This window comes from Vombatus ursinus, unplaced genomic scaffold (genome assembly GCF_900497805.2).
Source record: "Vombatus ursinus unplaced genomic scaffold, bare-nosed wombat genome assembly UNPS02014799.1, whole genome shotgun sequence".
Lineage (NCBI taxonomy): Eukaryota > Metazoa > Chordata > Mammalia > Diprotodontia > Vombatidae > Vombatus > Vombatus ursinus.
In genome coordinates this window covers 18,442,739-18,455,310 of record NW_020954577.1, presented here as the reverse complement: position 1 = coordinate 18,455,310, position 12,572 = coordinate 18,442,739, and the positions used below count along the sequence as shown (strand labels likewise).

The 12,572-nt window shown below is 51.0% G+C and overlaps 1 protein-coding gene across 2 annotated transcripts in view; it reads left to right on the top strand.

The window, feature by feature from the left end:
- The first annotated feature begins 1,849 nt into the window (after nt 1-1,849).
- The window catches only part of TMEM106B (transmembrane protein 106B), a 20,012-nt gene continuing 9,289 nt past the window's right edge, over nt 1,850-12,572 (top strand). Inside the window, exons 1-3 of one of the 2 annotated variants that reach the window (XM_027872562.1) lie at nt 1,850-1,916; nt 7,640-7,868; nt 11,641-11,704. In XM_027872562.1, the coding sequence (XP_027728363.1) occupies nt 7,649-7,868; nt 11,641-11,704 (284 nt within the window). In that variant the 5' untranslated portion in view covers nt 1,850-1,916; nt 7,640-7,648. Of the gene's footprint in view, nt 1,917-4,120; nt 4,395-7,639; nt 7,869-11,640; nt 11,705-12,572 lie in introns of those variants that run through there. The other variant, XM_027872563.1, reaches the window with a different exon arrangement.

Sequence of the window (12,572 nt, the reverse complement as noted above, 5' to 3'; positions counted from 1 at the left end):
TGTCTCAGACCAGTACTTAAGTGGCTGGCTAGCCTCTGAATCTGGAGAGAGCACATGTAGGGCACTTACTCAGCTCTGGCAGGGACATCATGGAAGACTGTCCACATGGAGGAGTGGGGAAGCACCCAACAGAAGGAAGGCCAACAGTAGGACAAGGCCTTGAATCCACGGTAATGATGACTACAACTCACACAGGGCATTAAGAAATGCAACTGTGATAGAATCAAATGTCCTTCCTCACAATGACTCTCAAACAATGACTGGTCTTGGAGTTAGCCTTATTTTACTGAGGAGAAAACTGAGTCTTGGAGAAATTAAGTGACTCGTCCCCAAACAGACAGCTAGCCCCTGGTGGGTCCACAGCCTGACTCCAAGTCCAGCTGCCTCTATCTGACACCAGGAGGAGCTGAAGGGAATGACCATGTGGAGCCTGGCCACGTGGAGACTTGTGGGAAACAGGAGGCTGTATCCAAGGGTGTTTGAAGGGCCGTCTAGACAAGAGGGGTTCACCTTGTTCTCCTTGACCCCGGAGAGCAGAGGTGGGGCTTCAGGCTGAGGTCTGACAAATGGAGAAAATAAAAGCTTCTCAACAGTGAACGTCTTCATGCAAAAGATGGGGGACCCTCTGTCTAGTCGGTGGGGGGAGGGGGTGATACTTGGGGGGGTCTTGGTCACAATTGATGCCCCCAGGTCCCTTCTCATTCTGCAATGCCATCGGTCTAAGATGGCAGGTCTATAGCCCTTTCCACTTGGTCGGGTTCTTAACATAGGCAGTACGGCGCCCACCAGCAGAACATAAGCCCCTGGAGGGCAGGGAATCGGGGCATGGGCAGACACTGAAAGAAGCTCGCCACGGCGGGCCTTGTTCGAGAAGGTCGCTATGGGGGCCTCGGAACACTCAAGATTCCTTCCCAGACATCTCGTGCCCACTGTCCAAGCACAGGGCGAGTCACCCCAGGCCCCACAGAGGCCCAGCGTCCCTCGGGGAATCCACATGCGCGCGCGCACGGGCGGGCGGAAAGCTTCCAAAAGGGAGGAAAAGGTGCCGAAGGAGGCCGCTGTTCTCCTAGGAAGCCCCGGAGGGGGCAGTCGTGGGATCACGGCCGTGGAGAGAAAGAAAATCGGGGAGGAGGCGACGGGGACCGAGGGCGACCAGCTGAGGCCGACGCCCCCGGAGCGCAGGGGCTCGGGACAAAGCCAAGCCTGGGCGCATGCGTACGGAGGACAGCGGGCCGGGCGGATGGCGCATCCGCCGGTGGATGTTGACTACGGAAACAGACACCTGGAAGAAAGGAGCAGAGGCGCAAGCGCGTGCGCATATCGCCGAGTGATGCCAACACCAAAAGGAGGGCGCCCCCCCCCGCCCCGCCCACTCCTGCCCCCCCCCAAAAAAAGGAGCGAGGTACGAAGGACCAATAACTTGTGCGTGTCCTTTGAGGTGTTTTTCCCCACTTTGAAGAACCAGGTCAAGAAGTCAGGGACCGGCAGCCCAAGCGCATGCGCTTCGCGGTGACTGGTGCTAAAGCCAAAGCCACACCAAAATACTGAGGAAAGCGCTGGCATGTGCGCGTGCGCACATCCAGGTACAAGTGTGGTCTAGCGAGAACAATCCTGGAATTCGGGCCTGAGGGCTCAAACGCATGCGCATATCCATAACTGATGCTAAACTTAAAATAAATCCAGGCGCGGAGAAATGGTGTCATGGGCGCCTGCGCACTGTGTCTCCTGATGTAAACAGCGGCCCCCAGGTAGGGCGCGCGCTCCTGCCCTTTTTCTCGCTCCCGTCTTCCCCCTCCCCCCTTCCACACCTCGCCTCGCCGCCCGCGCAGGCGCAGTGCGGGGAGCGCCTGAGAGCCGAGCGAGCCGGGCCGAGGCAACGCCGGGCCGAGAAGGAGCCCGAGTGGGCCGCCGTCCAGGTGAGGGAGACCCCGGAGGAGGTGGGTGGGGGCCTGCGGGGCCTGACCCCCCCCCCGAGTGCGGCGGCGGCGACCCTGAACGTCACCGATGTCGCGGAGCCGCCCCCGGGCGGCGGGGGGACCAGCAGTGCCAGGGGCGCCCCGAGGTGTGCCACCCCAGCCCAGGAGGGCCGAGAGGGGCCGTCAGCGTGGGGCCTGGCGAGAGCAGCGGAGCCCCCGCCTGGGGCGATGAGGGGCCCCCTAAGGATAGCCGAGCCCCCCCCGACCTACAGTGTTGAGGGGGACCCCCCAGGGTTCGCGCCCCCGCCCTGGGGTGATGACAGGGCCCCCCAGGGTTAGCCCCCCCGTGTGATGAGGGCCCCCCAGGGTTAGCCCCCTGCACCCTGGGGTGATGACAGGGCCCCCCAGGGTTAGTCCCCCGCACCCTGGGGTGATGACAGGGCCCCCACGGTTAGCCCCCCCCGTGATGAGGACCCCCCAGGGTTCGCACCCCCGCCCTGGGGTGATGACAGGGCCCCCCAGGGTTAGTCCCCCACCTAGTCAGGGGCCCCCCTGAGGTGATGAGGGGGTCCCCCGGGTTAGCCGAGCACCCATCGCCCATCGTGGGAATCCAGTGTTTTAGGGTGTCAGCTGACCCCCCATGGGGTCCCACAGCACCCCTTCTTCAGGGAGCCTCCCCTTGGTGCTGTGTGCAGCCTACTTTGTTTGTATCTGGGCCCCATTAGATGGCAGGCTCGATGAGGGCAGGCGCTGCCTTTGGATTTCTTGGTAGCCCTGGTGCTTAGCACAGAGCTTGTCACACATCCAGCGCTTAGTCAGGGTTTATTGATTGATGGAGGAATAGGTGTCATGGCCCCATGATGGAGGGGCGCCCAAATCCTGGCTCTGGGCCTGGAAGGGACCCCAGATGCTCACCCCCAGTCCTGTTGTTGGACCAGCACACGGGAAACAGGTGAAATCTGAAGCCAGGGCCATCCGGTCCAGCACGGTTGAGTTGTGCCAAGTGTCAGAGATGAGGCCGGTGCTTTCTCCTCTCTGTTCATGGCCGTTGAGTATTCAGTGACCATCTGCTGAGCCTTCCAAGGAACCCCCTACAACTCTGGCCACATCAGTGATCTCTGCAGCCTCAGTTTCCCCATCTCTAACCCTGTATTCCCCCAAGTTGTGATTGTTGGAGCACCCATGATTTCCCCTGGGTGAGACCCTTGCCCTGGAAGCAGAAACCCCCCCACACATACACGCGCGCGCACATACACACATAAATGCACACACATGCACGCACACACACAGAACAGATGAGCTGTCTGGACCCTGGATGTCTCGCAGCCCTCTTGCCCACCTGGCTTGGGAGGAGGGCGTTAGGGGCAGAGTCTGGCCAGAGCCCAACTTTGTGGCACGTTAGGGTTCTCAGGGGTTTCGTGTGGTCATGCCAGGCACTGCTAAGCCAGGGCTGCAGTGCAGGATCACAGACAGCCCCTGCTCCCCTGCTCTCTGCAGCCCAGAGCAGAAGAGAAGTAAGGGGTGGGGAGGGGTCAGAAGGGCTTCCTGGAGAAGGTTGCCTTGAAGGAAGCCTGGAAGGCGAGAGATAAGGAGGAGAGCCTCCTGGCCCCAGGGACCCCTGGGGAGAATGCCTGAAGCCTGGGCTGGAGGGGCTTGTGCAAGGCCCCTGGCCCGCAGAGCTTGTGATGGTGTGCAAGGTGTGCGAAGACTGGAAAGGGCTCGAAGAGCTAGGCAGGATTCTGTCTTTGGTCCTGGCATGTGCCGCTGTCAGACTTGCAGCCGAGGGCAGGCAGACCCCAGGGGCCCTTACTGCAGTGGTCTGGGCATGGGGTGACGAGGACCTGCAGTGGTGTGGCGACGGTATTAGGGGAGGGATGCTGGGAAGGCAAAACTGATCAGCATTGGCACCAGATTGGATAGAAGGGTGAGGTGGCGAGGAGGTGAGAATGTCATGGAGTTTGCAAATCGGGATGCCTGGGAGGATGCTGGCGCCTTGACAGGAGCAGGGGAGCTGGGGAAGGGTTTGGGGGAAAGACAAGTCCGGTTTGGGGCATGTCTATGAGGGGGCCGCAGGAGGTGTGCAGTCGGCTGATGGAGATGCGGCGCTGGCAGTTAGAGCCGCATGAGTCTGAGCGTCCTCAGTGTAGAGATGATTGGGAAGCCACGGGAGCGGATGAGCTCACCGAGTGACGTGCCCGGGACAGAGCCGTGGGGACACCCCTGATGAACCAGCATGACCTGGGTGGAGATCCAGTGACAGAGAAGGAGCAGTCAGTCAGGAAGGACAAAGGGGCATTCGCACTGTTCAGGAGGAGGACAAAGGACAGCGCCTAAGGCGGCAGAGGGTCGGAGAGGCTGACGACTGAGAAGAGCCCATTCGGTTTGGCCACAGAGAGATGTTAATAACTTTGGAGAGGAAGTGGAGGCGCTGGTGTAGACAGTCTTCTCCACCAAGGGCCGCAGGGAGAGAGAACAGTGGTGAGTGCGGGTGGAAGGACCACGTGAGACTGGTTTGTGGATGGGAGAGACGTGGGCCTGTTTGTGGGCAGTAGGGGTGAGCCGGTGGAGAGGAGGAGATTGAAGGAATATGAGTGACAGAGGGGATGCCAGGGAACGGAATGGCATGGCGTGTGCAGGTACAAGGTTGGCCTGGGCAAAGCAAGGTCACCTTTGTGTGTGAGCTGGGCTGATGGAGGAGAGGGGGAGCTCTGGGAGGGGAGGCAGGGCTCTCAGCTGGGGCTTAGGAGGTGAGTAGAGGGAGAGGAGGGTAAGGAAATGTCAGAAGATTGCCCAGGTGAGGTTACATACCCTAGATCTGGAGGTGGCCCAGTCACAAGGTTTTATTGGAATGTTCAAATTGGTGGGCAGCTAGGTAGCACAGTGGATAGAGCAGCAGCCCTGGATTCAGGACGTCCTGAGTTCAAATCTGGCCTCAGACACATAACACTCACTAACTGTGTGACCCTGGGCAAGTCATTTAACCCCACTGCCTAACCAAAAAAAAAAGTCACAAGTTGGGGTTCACGTCCTGACTTTTACAGACTTGGGGTATGTCCATGGCGTCTTCCCCTCTATTTTCTTTATGTAAAGTGGAAACAACCTTTCTTGTGCTGTTTATACCACTGTGAATCATTTGTAGGTGTTCAGCCTTGACTGAGCATCAATTAAAGTTGAAGCTTGTTAAATGATTTACCCAGTGTCACATGGCTAGGACGGGGTTCAAACAGGATCTGCTGGTGAGAGGAGCATCACTTTTTCCTTTGTCCGCTCTACCCTGCAGCCACACAGAGTGCTCTAATTCTTCAGCATCTATTCCTTTGCCTGGAACATGCTCTGTCTTCACCTCTTTCTTCCAGCGTACCTAGTTCCCTTCAAGGCTTAGCTCAAGTTTAACCTTCTATATAACATCTTTGCAGTGGTTCTCTGCCCGCTCCGATGTTGTTCATCTTTTTATTCTGTGGAGGCCATTCATGTTGCCCTTCCTCCCTGCCCCCCAACCCCACCCCCCAAAAACAAGCAAACCAGCAGCATTAAGTAGCTCAGGTCACACTTATTTGGGCCAGGGAAGGATGAGGGACCTCTTTGGACTCCTAAGACCTGTTGGAAGCAGACTTTAGTTACAATTGATTCTTTTGAATTCACATCATTTCAGCTATTATGAAGAAATTATTAGTGGTGGATTCACTCAGACAGATCAAAGCGTAGAAGGTAGTCTTCTGGGAAGGTAGCTCTTCTTTGGATGGGCCATATTTAGTGGCTTCTGGCTTATCTCCTGAGGAGGACTGTCTCAGACCAGTTACAAGAAACAGGCCACGGGGCTGCCTTTCGCTGGTAGTCAGAGCGGGCCCGCTCGTCAGTGCCCTGGCTGTCTGTCTGTCTGTTGCGGAAGGCCCGATGGGACTGATTGGAGGCAGCAATAGCCAGGACTTCCCTCTTCACACATTTGTAAAATAGATGGGGCAAGTGTTCCTGGCCCTGGAGACCGGATGAGTCGGTTGTGGCCGGAGCAGTTGAGTAACGCCCAGGTCTGAATTTCTGCTCTGGGCTTTTTTGTTAGTGTGGTCCCTGAAGGTTTGCAATCAGAACTCCAAAGTTGTCGGCCTTCTCTTTGGCATTAAGAGGTTCTAGGACCGTGGGGTGGAAGGAGCCTTGAGTTCGAGGCAAGACCCAGCCTTGAATCCTGACTCTGCCGCTCTTGCCAAATCACTCCGCCTCCTCGGCCTCTGTTTCCTTACTTGTGAAATCACCGAACTAGTTGAGTCTCTTAGGTCCTTTCCAACTTTAAGTCCCAAGAGCCTTGTTTTTATTTTATCCCTGAATTTATAATCTGACTGGAGCGTCAGCCTCATTCTTACTCTTTTTTAACTGTTGTCGTTTACACTAGTATTACAATATAGGAATCATTTTCAGGGTAACTTTTGGTATGAGCATTTAGTTCCTTAAAGAATCTTTTTCTTGTGGAGGTAAATGATCACCACTGGTTAGAACTAGCTATTTTAGCTTCCTGGTTGTGGGTAAAATAGACAGGTCTTAAAGGTGAGGCCTAAGTGCACTCTTTCATCTCAGAGAGTCAGCACTCAGCACGGAGACTCCGAAGACTGAAGTGCAGGGTTGAGCGCTCGCGGCTCTGCTGAAGAGAGCTTTCCTAGGAGGTCCTTATGAGAGTGAAATCAACTGCAGTCCAGAAAGCCTGAAAATCTCTTTTATTTGGTGCTAAAATCCAATTAAAACAAGAATTGACTTTTTTTGGGAAGAACAGAAGAAGTGAATGTTGCCCTCCTCCCCGTAGAGATGGCGCTGGGCCTGGATGACCGGCCTCAGTTGAAATCCAGCCAGAGACACTTCCTAGTGACGCGGCTCTCAGACAGTCACATAGCCTCTGTTTGCCCCAGCTTCCTCACGTGTAAAATGAGGATGATAATAATACCTTCCTCCCAGGGTGGTTGGGAAGATCAAATGAGGTATTTGCCAAGTGCCAAGCACAGTGCCTAGCACATAGGAAGGGCTGTAGAAATGTCAGCAGAGCCCTGTATAGCCTTTGTCCTTTGTTCCTTCCTTACACCAGTCCTGTGAGGTCATTTCCATCTTACTATTGATCAGGAAATTGAAGCTTGTGGAGGGGCTGAGAGCTTGGCCGCCATCACAGAGCAGTGCGGCCAGTGGCCACCCCAGGTCTAAGCTGCTCTTCGGACAGGTCGAGCCCCTCCAGGAGTTGGAGGAGCCTGTAACGGCCCCGCAGAGTGGGGTGGACCGCTGTCTTGGGTTTTTTGTCTTTTTTGTCTTCAAAACCTATGATTTTATTGGACGAGAGAACGCACAGTGAAGAAGCGTCATCTCCATAGCAGCATAAACACACTTCAGTTTACAGACTTAGCATTTCCTGGGGTACAGATGGAGGAAGGAGCTTGTCTCGGATCAAAAGGCCAGTCTGTGTGTGGCAGAAGTCTTCCTGATTCAGAACTTGACTCTGTATCTCTTGGGCTGTCCTGCCTCTCTTTGCTGAAAACAATAAAAATAGCTCGATCCTCAGAAATTCAGGAAGTCATATTTTCAACAGTATTTTGGCACGCCAGAATTTGAGTATTAAAATAACTGGCGGATGTCTTTAAAAGGTAATGTAATTGTCTTTATGTTTTAAATTTGTTGTAATTATAATAATAACTCAAATTTTCCTTTGGAGAGTGTTTCTTTTTACTTAAATTTACAATAATTATTTTTTGTAGGTATCAGACATGGGTAAATCCTTTTCTCACTTGCCTTTGCATTCATGTAAAGACGATGGTTATGATGGAATGACATCATCTGATAATATGAGGAATGGCTTAATTCATTCCGAAAGCCATAATGAAGATGGGAGGAATGGAGATGTCTCTCAGTTTCCATATGTGGAATTCACTGGAAGAGACAGTGTCACTTGCCCTACATGTCAGGGGACAGGAAGGATTCCCCGGGGTAAGTAGCATCACATTTTTTTCTTTTGCCCCCAACTCGACTGCATCGATATGCACACATCGAGTTTTCAAAAGTAAGCCTAAACTCCATTGTAAACCTCGCCCCATATTAGCAAGCCACTTGAACAGAGAAAAAGGCCTCAGAATGCAGTCTGAAAAGTGCCTATTGCTGACAGGGGGGAGAGCTCCACATTAGGCCCTGGGGAAGCGATGGTCAAATAAGACCCAGTCCCCAGTCCCCTTAGAAGATCAGATCTTCACTTTAGAAAATCACTTCAGTTGTGTGAAGGTTGGATCAGAGCAGAAGAGAAGGGGGCTAGGAGACCAATCTTTAGTCTAGGTGAGAGATGGTGGACTGAGGGAGAGCACTGGCTCTGTGTGTGTGTGTGTGTGTGTGTGTGTGTGTGTGTGCGCACGCACGTACACGCGTGTGCGCATGTGTCTATGTAGAAAGATGGAGGTCAGTGATGCTCAGTGATGGGAATGACATGTTTGGCGACTGGTCATATATGTGGGGTGAGGGAGGAATCGAGGATGTCACTGACATCATGGCCCCGGGAGGTGGTTCCCTTAACAGAAGGAGGGACATTCAGGCAAGGGAGGGGTTGGAGGAGAATGAGGATGCATTTTGTAATATTCCGTGACACGTACTGCAGTGGAGTTAGACATTCTCCAGAATATAGGTGACTACCTAATTTCCAGCTCTTAAAATTCCTGCTATGAGTGTATTGGCAAATCAGGGACCTTTTCCAACCCATCTTACCTCTAGAATCAACTGTGAGTTACTCTGTTTTCCATTTAAAGCTCTTCACACCCTGGCTCCATTGTAGAATTGAACATCAATTGCAGTATTTTAAAAATCGCCATTTGACCAATAAGTTCCCTATGCCTCCATGGAAGCAGTTTTTCCCCTTCCTTCCTCATTGACATTATTTGTGTCTGTTTCATTTTGTTCATGAAAGCTCCCCATCCCTCTTGGACTGACTTGGGATCGTTCCTTTTAGCTGAACCCCTTTAAATTTGTTCTCCTGCAATCAGGGGTATGTGTCCAGCCATACCTGGCTCTCCTCTCTTTCTCTGTACCAATGTTTCCGATGGAGCGTGCTCCCTGCCCCAGTGTTCCCGGGTAGGAGGGCTGGAAGGGAGAGCGGCCAAGACAAAGCAGTGATCAGGTCTACCAAAGAAGCTGTTTGCTTGCTGCTCCTTGGCAAAGTACATTTGCTGAGCCCCTGACTGTGGCATTACCACTGGGGGACAGCCTGCTTTCACTGAGCCCAGCAGGCGAGAGCCTTTCTTTCCTGGAAGTCCTGCAGAGGACTGTCTCCTGTCCTACATAGTCCTCAATTCTCTACCTGGAAAGGACTATTGATTTCACCTTGGAAATGGTCTGTACCACTTCAATATAAATGGCTGGGCAAAAATGTCAGCCTGATTCCTTCTGTTCCTCTAGGCTGATTCCTCCTCCCTCCTGTGGTCCCATGCCAAGTACGAAGCAGAGTCCTTGATTTCCTGGGAAGCAGGTGACAGGGAAGGGAACAGGCATCTGTGTGGTGCTACCCTGTGGAGGAGGTGAAGGCCGGGGCTCAGGGTGGCCTTTTGTGAGGGGTGAATTCGCCTTGTTAATGGCTAGTGAGGGTTAGCTAAAGGGTTTGGCTCAAGGGACCTGAACTGCCCCGAGAGTAGATGGCATCTTCAGGCACTGGAGATTTGCCTCCAGGAAACAAACCCAGGCGTTGGTCAGTTCCTGCTGTGTTGCTCTATTTCACCCTCACATGACTAACCTTCATTCACATCTGACTATTACACATATGTGTGTTCATTACTCATCGTTTGAGAATGAGGTCTGCACTTTTACTCCTAAACCGACAGAAAACGGGACTAACACTAACATGCATCTGCTTTTGGAATTGTGTGCCCACTCTCCAAATGTTGATTTTCCAAAAGAATGTAATAGGGTGATTATGTCAATGAACAAAAAATGAGAGATGATTCTGTGTAAAGCACCGTGCTAGATGTTGTGACGGATGCAAAGACATATGAGGCATGTTTCCTGCCTTCAGCAGGAAGTCGTGAAGCATTTATTAAGTACCAGGTACTTAATAGGTGCCAGGTACTGTTGGCACAGAGAAAGACAGGAGAGCCAGGCATGGCTGGATACACACCCTTGATTGCAGGAGAACAAATTTAAAGGGGTTCAGCTAAAAGGTACGATCCCTAGTCAGTCCAAGAGGGATGGGGAGCTTTCACAAACGAAATGAAACAGACACAAATTATGTTAACGAGGAAGAAAGGGGAAAAACTGCTTCCATGGAGGCATAGGGAACTTATTGGTCAAGTGCTATTTTTAAAATATTGCAATTGATGAGGCTGTGAAGGCAAAATTGACAGGATTTGGCAACAGCTTAGATATGGCAGGTGGAGGCATGAGACAGAGTGAGGAGTCAGGCAGGCCTCTATGACGTGAGTCTGGGGCCGAGGAAGAGGTGGTTGCCCTGGAGGGCAATAGGAAAGTTAGGAAGGGAGGGATTGGAGGGGCAGAAAACGCGCTTGGGTTTGGGCATTCTCAGTTGAAGATGTCTACAATCTGTAAGCTGGCAAGCTTCAGGGAGTCTACAAGATATGATCAGGTAAGAATTAACAATATATGTGTTAAATAACAGTTTAAAGGCAAAATAGTAAAACGTCTCACAGGGCAGTGATCAGTTCAATTAATTGTATGAGTTCAAAAGTGGGATCATACAGAGTGTATCGAGTGATCTAGGGGCCTTTATGGGAGGAGGGAAGAGTGGAGCTGACTGTTGAGTATGTAAGATTTTTATAATTAGGTAGGATATTTGGGGGGAGGGAATTCCAGGGACAGGGCTTGATATGTGCAGCAGAATACAATGTGTGTTCGAAAATTTCCATCAGTTTGGACAGAGGGGAAGATCCGTTAGGGAAGTGATATAATAAGACATGAGATAGATTGTAAACATGTTGTCAGGGGCCTTGAATGCCAGAATAAAGAGTTTGAACTTTTCTCTGTAAGAAGTAAGAAGCTATGAAAGTTCCTAATGATTATAAAAGTGGTGATACACAAAGATAAATCTGATCGTTGTCATGTCAAGGGAACTGGAGGGGGCAAAGAGGATTTAGAAAGACAGGCAGAGGAGGACACAGGGAGCACGCCTAGAATAGGGGTTCCGAACCAGGGATCTGTGCTGCCTAAAAATCTAGTTTGGTAACTATTTCAGTATAACTGCTTTCTTCTATAATCCTCTGCTTTGTTTTGTGCATTTAAAATGTTGTTCTGACAAAGATTCCATGAGCTTCCCCAAACTGCCCAAAGGATCCATGACACAAAAAAGGCTGAGACTTTCTGACATAGAAGCTTATTTCTGATAATGCTTTCCTTCTTGGATGTTATATGAGGGTCTTTTGAAAATCTGTGAAAATTCTTCAAGTTTCACATTGCATTTTCATGTACTTAATAGAAAATGTGATTGTAATTTATGTTTCATTTATTTATTTGGGAAAATAACTTCTCAATTAGGCACATTTGGGTTCCTTAGAGCTTTTCAGGGTGGTTTAGAGTAAGCCCCCTTTGCTGAAGCCCCTACCTTATCCTGTGCTCACGCGTGTTCGTTACCATAGAATCACAGCGATAGCGGTCTTGCTGTAACTTGCTTGCCTGTTCAGTCATTCCTTTCTTGGTCTACCCTTACCAGCGCTGCAATGGTGTTTTACTGTGTGTCTATTTAAATGTATTTTTAACGTGCATCTTATATTTGTAGGCCAGGAAAATCAGCTTGTGGCATTGATTCCGTACAGTGATCAGAGACTAAGGCCGAGAAGAACGTAAGTAGCATTAAAAGGAAATGTTTGCGTGTTTTCTGTGTATATGAAAAACTGCTCTGGCTACCATTGGGTCATAGAGGAGCGTCATGGTTCAAGTTCTTAGGTGTCTGTAACTTGGTAGGGAGCACTGTGGTTCAGTGCCCAGAGGATTGGCCTTGGAGCACACAGCCTGTACTAAGTGAGTGGCCAGGGCCCCATTGGGTGCACACGCATACACAGTCATCCCTCGGCATGCATGGGACCGGGGGGTGGGACCCTGTGAATGTGAAAAAACTCAAGTAACTCCAGGCCCCATTCCAAGCCTCTTGTTTTTCATAATTTTGATCAGATCTATTGAACACACAAAACAAGTAAAACAACACACTGCACCCATAAAAAAGTTGTAGTTTCTGTGTGAGAAAGATTAATCTCACCCACCAGGCAGGGTCTTGGTGGATTTCTTTCTCCCACAAAATGTGCCAGAGACGGGGTTCACTGTGGGAGAGAATCATGTGACTAGGTCTGGACAGTAGAGAGACGAAGGAAGCAGCATTCCCAAAGAGAGCGCGCAGCCTGGAGCTCTTCAGTGTTCCGGAACTTTAAAGGAAATTTAACTGATGCATTTGTCTATTCATGCTTCTGGTAGTAAATTATAAAAAGGATGAATAATATACAGTTTATGCATTTATGACTTATTTTTTTTTTTCAGTTTTCTTTCCATGTGCATGTTGTCTCCAAATTTCCAAAAATTTCCTTTTGGTCTTTGATGGCCAACCTGTAAATAACCAAACCTCTGAATGTTGAGGGATGACTGTGTGTGTGTACACACACACACACACACACACACACACACACACACACACACACACACACACACACACACACACAC